General features: G+C 45.9%; 1 protein-coding gene across 1 annotated transcript in view; it reads right to left on the bottom strand.

The window, feature by feature from the left end:
* NUFIP2 (nuclear FMR1 interacting protein 2) overlaps positions 1 to 1,418 on the bottom strand; it is a 35,295-nt gene extending 33,877 nt beyond the window's left edge. Inside the window, exon 1 of the mRNA XM_017855121.1 lies at positions 910 to 1,418. Within this exon, the coding sequence (XP_017710610.1) occupies positions 910 to 1,186 (277 nt within the window). The 5' untranslated portion in view covers positions 1,187 to 1,418. The remainder of the gene's footprint in view (positions 1 to 909) is intronic.
* Between the last annotated feature and the right edge of the window lie 8,890 nt (positions 1,419 to 10,308).

The following is a 10,308-nucleotide window of genomic DNA, read 5'->3' as shown; positions in this document are numbered from 1 at the left end:
AACCCCGGCCGGTGACGGGGAGGGGCGGCCGCGGAGCGGGGGGGCGGCGGCGCCCCGCAGTGCAGGGGGCGAGGCGGCGGCCGGTGGTGATCACGGGTCACCCAGCTCCGACGCGCCGTGTGGCCCTCGACACCCTTCCCCCTCCGCTCCTCAGTGGGCCGGAGTCGGTGACAGGAATCGGCTTCCAACATGGCGGACAGGAAGCGGCCCCGCGAGGAGGAGAGAACATTCCAGCCGCGCCGGCTCTGGGGGGAGCGGGCCCGGGGCACCAGCCTCGGGAGAAGCCGCTGGGCAAGCCTGCGGGGTTCGGCGCCCAAAAAGGGGGTTTAGTGGTGGAAACGACCCGTGAGATGAGGGGTCCCAACAGCCCCCCCCAACAAGATGGGGGCCCCAAGGCCACAGGTGGGCTTGGGGTGGCGGGTGAGGGGCACTTCCTCAACTCAGCCTACCTACCCACCCCTCGCCGCCTGCAAAAGGGTCTCGCGACACCATCCGAGGCGGGATTCGCTAGGCCTTCCTGAGTTACACCTCGAGGGATTTTTTTGGGGGTAGGTTTACCCCATCTCAGGGCCCCCATATTGAGGTAACTCCAGGGACGCAGGGAGGTGAATGGGAAAAGAATAAAGAGGTTGGACTTGCAAGGCCGACCAGTGGGTCTCCCTTCAGCCGGGGCGGGGGCCGGGAAGGTCACGCTGGCCTGGCTGGGCCTCTCCCATGCTGGAGGGAAGGAGAGGGCGCTGCAAACCCCATTGCTCAGCCCGAGCCCTAGAATGAAAGGGGCATCCCCAGAGCCGGAGGGCACACACACACACACATCCCGACCCCGTCCGCGCTTTTCGGATCCAGCCCCACCCCCATCTCCCCTGTCCTCCACCCCAACCCCTTCCCCACCCGTCCTCCCTCCCAGACCTGTTTTCTTCTTCGGCGTTTCCTGGTGCTGCTGGAGGGTGTGTTTCTGCTCATGTTTCAGCGGCTTTGGCTGGGCCTTGGGGCTGCCCTCGGCTCCATGCTGCAGGTATTGGTGAGGCTGCTGGTGATGGTGGTGGTGGTGGTGGTTGTGGCTGTGGTTGTAGAAATAATAATGGTGGTGGTGGTGCGGCTGCTGCTGCTGCTGCTGAGGGTGATGGTGCGGATGGTGGTGGCTGTGATGGTGCTGAGGCTGTGGCTGGCCGGGCTTCTCCTCCATTGAAAGCGGCTGGGACTCCCTGGCTGAGGCTGCGGGCTGCTGCACCGTCAGGATCTGAGACTGCTTCTCAGGGCTCACTCAGTATATCTGAGCGCGTCTCGCCAGCGCACTGGTTAACCGAGCGATTCTGCGAGATTGGCAGCCGCGCTCCAACAATCAGGAGCCACGCTGTACCGCAAGCCCCGCCCCCAGCTCAAATCCTCTTTCCTTCCCCTTCGCCGCTGCCGCCTGGCCAACGCCACTTACCCTGTGCAACCTCACAGGGCCGGGCCTTCAACGTCAGCACTATGGCTCTCTCTTCTGTCGCTTTCTCTCCTTCACCACGCAGTCTGCGAACAGCACTTTCTACACTCCTCACCGGCAAGCAAGCTCGTGTCGAGGGTAGCAGATTCCACTGGCGATTCCACTGGCGCTGGGAGCCATCTGTTGGTTTTGCACCTATTAGAATCTGGTGGTTTTTTTGTTTTTTTGTTTTTGTTTTTTGTTTTTAATCCTTTTCCGGGTAACCAGAAAGGGAAGCTCAATTCCCTTAACCCTGAGACCACTAAAGGGGCAATACAAAAGAGGAAATAAATACATTTTAAGAATACAAGAGCTTCACAATCCAGTAGATCATTTTGTATTCTGGATTCATTTTGCTTTGTATTCATATGCTAATCTCTTCCTTTCCACGAAGGGATTATAGGGTTCCACAATGGGGTATCTGTGTAATTTTCTAAAAGGGCACAAAGGGTTTAAATCATTGTTTCTTTGTAGTTGGAGGCAAGGGAGAGCGGGAGGAATGAAAATCTACACTGAAGGTTGTGGGTTTTTTTTTTCTTCATTAAACTCTGCAGGTGAGGTCAACTATGGCACCAAAATAGGTTTTAGAATATGAAGTTTGAAGAGCAAAGGAAGGGGAGAAAGAGCACTTGAAAGTTATTAAGTGGGATTTTTTTTGGCACTTATGGAAAAAATGAAATTTAAAGAAATATTCTGTAGCGTGTTGTAGTGTAGATTTAACTTATCCTGCATTACCACATCACAGTATGATTTTCAAAAGCAAATATTAGAGCCATGATAGTGGTTACTCAGGAAGGAAAAGGGTTGTGATGGGGAGGGAACAGGTTACTCTGATAATATTTTATTTTGGGGGCTAGGTGGTGATTATACATATATTTGGTGGTGATTATTTGTTAAACTGAATATACAGGTAAAATGTACTTTTCCCAATGTATGTTATAGGTTGGGGGATTTTTTTAATTGCAAAATATTCGTAATATAAAACTTACCATCTTAATATTAAGTGTAGAGTTCAGGAGCATTAGGTACATTCATATTGTTGTAGAACCATGACCATCATCCATCTCCAGAACTTTTTCATCATTCCAAACTGAAACTTCATACCCAATAAAAATAACTGTCCTTTCCCTCCTCCTTCCATCCCTTGATAACCGCTGTTCTGTTTTCTGTCTCTACTAACTTGACTATTCTAGGTACCTCATTTAAGTGGGATTGTACCGTATTTGTCTTTTTGTGACTAGCGTTTTTGCGTAATGTCTTCAGAGTACCATATATCAGAATTTCCCTCTTTTTTAAGGCTAATATTCCGTTATATGTATATACCACATTTTGTTTATTCACTCAGCAGCGGACATATGGACTGTTTCCTCAATGTATGTTAAATTTTTGAATTTTTAAAATGTGGCTTGAATTCCTACAACAGGACAACATTAAAGGAACAAGAAGCTTAAAAGCAAAAAGTTTATGCTATGAAATTAATGAATGTCAATGCAAAAGCTTATTTAAAACATAACAGCTGGTTTCCAACAATAAATGTCATTGAGTCCTGAAAACCATGACCAAATTTTGGCATGTTCTGTATAGTGAAGATTTGTATTGCCTTGCTAAAATTGTATTTTATTTTATTTTATTTTGAGACGGAGTTTTGCCCTTGTTGCCCAGGCTGGAGTGTAATGACGTGGTCTCGGCTCATCGCAAGCTCCGCCTCCCGAGTTCAAGCGATTCTCCTGCCTCAGCCCCCGAGTAGCTGGGATTACAGGCACGCGCCACGGTGCCAGGCTAATTTTGTATTTTTAGTAGAGATGGGTTTTCTCCATGTTGGCCAGGCTGGTCTCAAACTCCTGACCTCAGGTGATCCATCAGCCTCCACCTCCCAAAGTGCTGGGATTATAGGCGTGAGCCACTGCGCCCAGCCTGATTTTTGTATTTTTTTTTTTAGAGACAGGGTTTTGCCATGTTGCCGAGGCTAATACTAAATATTAAATGTTTGTGATACTGAGTTATTAAATATTAGGTATATAAAGCTAACCTTTCAGATATTTCATTAAGGAAACTGAGTTTTAAAGAAATCAATTATCTATTTAACCAAGGATAGAGTGTTTTCCCAAATTTTGAAAGGACAGGCAGATGCTGTCAACTGAAATTCAAGAGCACATTCAGGCCGGGCACGGTGGCTCCTGCCTGTCATCCCTCCCTTTGGGAGGCCGAGGCAGGCAGATCACCTGAGGTCATGAGTTCAAGATCAGCCTGGCCAACATGGTGAAATCCCATCTCTACTAAAAATACAAAAAATTAGCTGGGCATGGTGGTAATGCCTATAATCCCTCCCACTTGAGAGGCTGAAGCAAGAGAATCACTTGAGCCCAAGAGGTGGAGGCTGCAGTGAGCTAAGATCATGCCACTGCACTCCAGCCTGAGTGACAGAGTGAGACTCCATCTCAAAAAAAAAAAAAAAAACACAAAAAACAAAACAAACAAAAAAGTACATTCAATCTCAATAGCAGTCCTCTCTAAGTGTCAGATTCCAAAGTGACTTTTGGCCAGGCACAGTGGCTCACACCTGTAATCCCAGCACTTTGGGAGGCCAAGGTGGGTGGATCACCTGAGGTCAGGAGTTTGAGACCATCCTGGCCAACATGGTGAAACCCTGTCTCCACTAAAAATACAAAAAATTAGCCGGGCATGATGGTGGGCCCCTGTAATTCCAGCTACTCGAGAGGCTGAAGCAGGAGAATCACTTGAACCCAGGAGGTGGGGGTTGTGGTGATCTGAGATCACACCATTGCACTCCAGCCTGGGCAGCAAGAGTGAAACCCCATCCCCCCCCAAAAAAGTGACTTTCGCTTTCTTCTTTCTGTTTATTTCTCTAAATGTTGAACATTAAATATGTATTTCTTTCCTGTAAAAGGAAAAAATCGTTGTTTTTAAAGAATGAATTCAGCTTTCAACTGTCTTATAAACATTAATCTAAAATAAAGACCAAGGGGCTGGGCGTGGTAGCTCACACCTGTAATCCCAGCGTTTGGCAAGGCTGAGGTGAGAGGATCACATGAGACGAAGAGTTCAAGACTAGCCTGGGCAACACAGTGAGATTCTTCTCTACAAAAAACTTTTTTTTAGCCAGATGTGGCGGCCTGTACCTGTAGTTCTAGCTACTTGAGAGACTGAGGTGGGAGGATCACTTGAGCCCGTGAGTTCAAGGCTGCAGCAAGCTATGATCGTGCCAGCCTGGTGCACTCCAGCCTGGGTGACGAGCAAAAACCTGCAAATAAAGTAAAGACCAAGGAAATTAGTATGCCATTTTGGATGCCATTTTAAATCTCTAGAAGACATGATGAATTTATGTATGAATGAATCAATAAATATTTAGTTGTCAGTAGGTGTATGCAGTATGTTAGAATCAATAGTTAGATGCATCCAGAAGTTTGTCTAAAGGTGATCCCTGAAAGTAAAACTAGTAAGACTCAACATAAACTGGATTAAATTAGCCACTAATAAGAATCTAGTCAGTATGATTTGATGTCTAAGAAGCTATAAAAAAATTACAACCTATTGGCCAGGCATGGCGGCTCACACTTGTAATCCCACACTTTGGGAGATGGAGGCAGGTGGATTGCTTGAGCCTAACTGTTCAAGACCAGCATGGGCAACGTGGTGAAAACTTATCTCTTAAAAAAAAAAAAAAAAAAAAAAAATTAGCTGGGCATAGTGGTGTGTGCTTGTAGTCCCAGCTACTTAGGAGGCTGAGGTAGGAGGATCACTTGAGCCCATGAGATGGAGGCTGCAGTGACCCATGATCACACCACTGTACTCTAGCCTGGGTGACAGAATGAGACCATGTCTCAAAACAAAAAACAAAAAAACAAAAAAAAACCAAACCCACAAAACTACAGCCTATTGATTTTATTTCCTTCCTCTATTCTATTTTAATGCTTCAAATTAGTATTTCACATCGTATGATTGGTATTGTTAGTTATTGCTACTAACAATTTACCCCAAAACTTAGTGCCTTAAAACAACACTGATTGTCTCACAGTTTCTGTGAGTCAGGAATCTGGGTGCTGATTAGCTGGGTGCCTCTAGCTCAGGGTCACTCATGAAATCAGTGGGAGATCTACTTCCAAGCTCACCCATTGTTAGAAGGACTTAGTTGAGGTGTCGGACTGAATAACTCAGTTCCTCACGACTTTTCACTGAAAGTTTCTCCATAGGGCAGCTCACAACATACCAATTGTCTTTCCTCAGAGCAAAGAACAAGAGTAGAAGCTACTGTCTTTTTGTAACCTAATCTCTGAAGTGGCATAGTGTTATTAATACTTCTACATCCATTTGGTAGAAGTGAGTTATTTAGGCTGGGCATGGTGGCTCATGCCTATAATCCCAGCACTTTGGGAGGCCAAGGCAGGTGGATTGCTTGAGGCCAGGAGTTCGAGACCAGCCTGGCCAACATGGTAAAACCCTGTCTCTACCAAAATACAAAAATCAGCTGGGCATGGTGGCGCATGTCTGTAATCTCAGCTACTTGGGAGGCTGAGGCTGGGGAATCACTGGAACGTGGGAGGCAGAGGTTTCAGTGAGCTGAGATCTCACCACTGTACTCCAACCTGGGCGACAGAGCGAGACTCCCTCTGGGGGGGAAAAAAATTGAGTCAGTCCAACCTATATACAAGGGGAAGGGATCACACAAGCTGTAAATAGTCGAAGGCAGGGATCACTGGGGGTCATCTCACAGGGGTCATACCCTACTACAGGTATAAAAACATTCATCAAACTTACTCTGCTTGCTCTGATGTCATCACTATATTCTGAATGTAATTTTATTTCATATATGAGTTATCTACAAGGAGAGAAAGTATACTAACCAGCACACAGGTATTCCTCATCATTTATTACATTAATAAATATTTTTATATGCTTGAATTTTGTCGTTTGCTAGACTTGTGATTTGGGTTACTGTGATTCCATGTCCCTAATGCTAGTCAGTATCCGAACCTGAACTTATGACCAGACCCAGGACTATAGTTCTGCCTTGAGATGGCCTACCTGAGAAGTTAGGAGGCTGCTCTGGGCAGCAGAAGTGACAATATAGAATGCATACTTGAAAAAAAATGCATACATGGGCCAGGCAGATAACTTGGGCTACGTTACTTGTGTATAAGCAAATTTTGGTGTAAGAAGCATTTCTCCCAACACAGCATCAAATTCTATAGTTCTATTAAAATACATACCTGTGTACCTTAAGAACTAGATGACTTAAAAAAAAAAAGAAAAGAAAAGAACTAGATGACTTAATTTCTCAGTGCAGTATCTGCAAAAAGATAATGCACACACAGACACAGACACACACAAATAAGTGCATGTGTAACAGGTAAAATCTGAATAAGCTCTATGGATTATACCAGTCTCAACTGCCTGATTTTAATATTGTGTTATAGCTGTGTAAAATGTCAACATTTGGCTGGGCACGGTGGCTCATGCCTGTAATCCCATCACTTTGGGTGGCCATGGTGGGCCGATCACTTGAGGTCAGGAGTTCGAGACCAGCCTGGCCAACATGATGAGACCCCTCATCTCTATTAAAAATAAAATCAAATAAAATAATAAAAGCCAGGCATGGTAGCATACACCTGTAAACCCAGTTACTCGGGAGGCGGAGGTAGGAGAATTGCTTGAACCCGGGAGACAGGCAGTGATGTCAAGTAGTGGCCAACTGTACTCCAGCCTGGGCGACAGAGGAGACACGTCTCCCAAAAAAAAAAAAAAAAAAAAAAAAAAAAGTCAACATTTGCATGAGGCTGGAGGAAGGGTACGTAGGAATTCCCTATAATGTTTTTTGCAACCCTCCTGTGAACATGTAACTTTTTTTTTTTTTCCCAAGATGTACTCTCGTTCTGTCACCCACGGCCTGGAGTGCAGTGGCTGGATCTCGGCTCGTTGGTCAAACTCCATCTCCCAGGTCACAGCAATTCTAAGCGCTTCAGTCCTTACCTGAGTAGCCTGGGATTAACCGGCACCAAGCCACGCGCGCCTGGCTTATTTATTTGATTATTTTTACGTGCAGACAGGGTTTCACCATGTTGGCCAGCCTGGTCTTGATCTCCTGACCTCGTGATCCAATTGCCTCAGCCTCCCAAAATGAAAAGTTTTTTTTTTGACAGATAATCTGTTCCCAAAGTAAATTTAGCCCTCAGCCTCTTCTGTAATTTATTTATTTATCTTTCAATGTAATTATATTGTAAAGCCTTATTTGCTGCTAGACGCAGTGGCTCACGCCTGTAATCCCAGCACTTTGGGAGGCCAAGGCGGGTGGACCATGAGGTCAGGAGTTCAAGACCAGCGTGGCCAACATGGTGAAACCCCGTCTCTACTAAAAATACAAAAGTTACCCTGGCATGGTGGCGGGCGCCTGTAATCCCATCTACTTGGGAGGCTGAGGCAGAGAATTGCTTGAACCTGGGAGGTGGAGTTTGCAGTGAGCCAAGATCACTCCAGTGCACTCCAGCCTGGGTGACAGAGCAAGACTCCATCTCAAAAAAAAAAAAAAAAAAAAAAAAATTCTTACTTGCATAATATTGACTTAAAACTAAAAAGTATTAATAAGAAAAGAGGCCAGGCACAGTGGCTCATGCCAGAAATCTCAACACTTTGGGAGGCTGAGGTGGGCAGATCACAAAGTCAGGAGAGTGAGACCATCCTGGCCAACATGGTGAAGCCCCGTCTCCACTAAAAATACAAAAATTAACTGGGCATGGTGGCACACACCTGTAGTCCCAGCTACTCAGGAGGTTGAGGCAGGAGAATCGCTTGAACCAGGGAGGCAGAGGTTGCAGTGAGCCGAGATCACGCCACTGCACTCCAGCCTGGCAATAGAGGGAGACTCTGTCTCAATAAATAAATAAGAGGCCAGACACAGTAGCACATGCCTGTAATCACAACTCTTGTGGAGGCTGAGGCAGGAGGATTGCTTAAGCTCAGAAGTTCGAGACCCAGCCTGAATAACATAGTGAGACCCTGTCTCTGAAAAGAAAAATCTTTTTTAATTAGCCAGGCATGGTGTTGCATGCCTGTGGTCCCAACTACTCAGGAGGTTGAGGTGGGAGGATTGCTTGAGTCCAGGGATCACTTGTGCCTGGGAGATCAAGGCTGCAGTGAGCTATGATCGCACCACAGCACTCCAGCCTGGGCAACAGAGCAAGGCCCTGTCTCAAAAATTAATTAATTAATTAATATTTAAAAAATAAAATATCCGGCCGAGCACGGTGGCTCACCCCTGTAATCCCAGCACTTCGGGAGGCCGAGGCGGGTAGATCATGAGGTCAAGAGATCCAGGCCAGGTGCGGTGGCTCATGCCTGTAATCCCAGCACTTTGGGAGGCTGAGGTGGGCAGATCATGAGGTCAGGAGATCGAGACCATCCTGGCTAACGTTGAAACTCTGTCTCTACTAAAAATACAAAAAAATTAGCTGGGCGTGGTGGCTGGTGCCTGCAGTACCAGCTATTCAGGAGGCTGAGGCAGGAGAATGGCATGAAACCGGGAGGCAGAGCTTGCAGTGAGCTGTGATAGTGCCACTGCGCTCCAGCCTGGGCGACAGCGTGAGACTCCGTCTCAGAAAAGAAAAAAGGGATCGAGACCATCCTGGCCAACATAGTGAAATCCTGTCTCTACTAAAAATACAAAAAATTAGCTGGGCGTGGTGGCGTGCGCCTGTAGTCCCAGCTACTTGGGAGGCTGAGGCAGGAGAATCGCTTGAACCCGGGAGGCAGAGGTTGCCGTGATCCGAGATTGCGCCACTGCACTCCAGTGTGGCAACAGAGTGAGACTCCGTCTCAAAAATAAAATAAGGCCGGGCGCGGTGGCTCACACCTGTAATCCCAGCACTTTAGGAGGCCGAGGCGGGCAGATCACGAGGTCAGGAGATCGAGACCATCCTGGCTAACACGGTGAAACCCTGTCTCTACTGAAAATACAAAAAATTAGCCGGCGCGGTGTCGGGCGCCTGTAGTCCCAGCTACTAGGGAGGCTGAGGCAGGAGAATGGCGTGAACCCGGGAGGCGGAGCTTGCAGTGAGCTGAGATCCGGCCACTGCACTCCAGCCTGGGTGACAGAGCGAGACTCCATCTCAAAAAATAAATAAATAAATAAATAAAAATTAAATAAAATATGCCTCTCCTTAAAAAATTTATTTTAAGACAAAGTAAAGAGATATGAATACTTATGGAGCATTTTGTCAAGCATGAAAGTTATGTCTAAAAGGTAAAATGAAACTGTTTAGATCAAAGTCACTGTTATGTATCAAAAGAAAAATCATGGTTAACTTAGCAGTACAGCATGGAAATTTCCACAGCCGCTTGGTAAAAACAGATTTACCATTTGTCAGTTATTTAGTAAATGTTTCTCCCTCTATATATCCATCTATCCTTCCATCCATCCATTCATCCAACCATGTCCTCTATCTTGAATTTGCAGACCATTGTCACTTCTTCTGTCCATCAGATCTCCCTCTGACTCACTCTTACAGACACTTGTCATTGAATTTAAGGACCACCCAGATAATCCAGGACAAGCTCCTATTCTAAAAGTCCCTCATCACATCTTTTCACATAAGGTGGTATTAACTCTTTTGCCATATGACGTGACATCCATAGGTTTGCGGGATTAGGACATGGACATATCTTTCTAGGTGCCAACATTCAGCCCACTATAAAGTCATTATCTATAGAGAATTTTAGAATAATAGCAAAACTGACTAAAAGTCCACCTATTTTATTATCACCATGTGCAGCCAATTTTATTTATATTTATATTTTATATTTTTATTTATTTATTTATTTATTTATTT

This window comes from Rhinopithecus bieti, unplaced genomic scaffold (genome assembly GCF_001698545.2).
Source record: "Rhinopithecus bieti isolate Rb0 unplaced genomic scaffold, ASM169854v2 scaffold_38691, whole genome shotgun sequence".
Lineage (NCBI taxonomy): Eukaryota > Metazoa > Chordata > Mammalia > Primates > Cercopithecidae > Rhinopithecus > Rhinopithecus bieti.
This window is presented reverse-complemented; position numbering and strand designations above follow the sequence as displayed.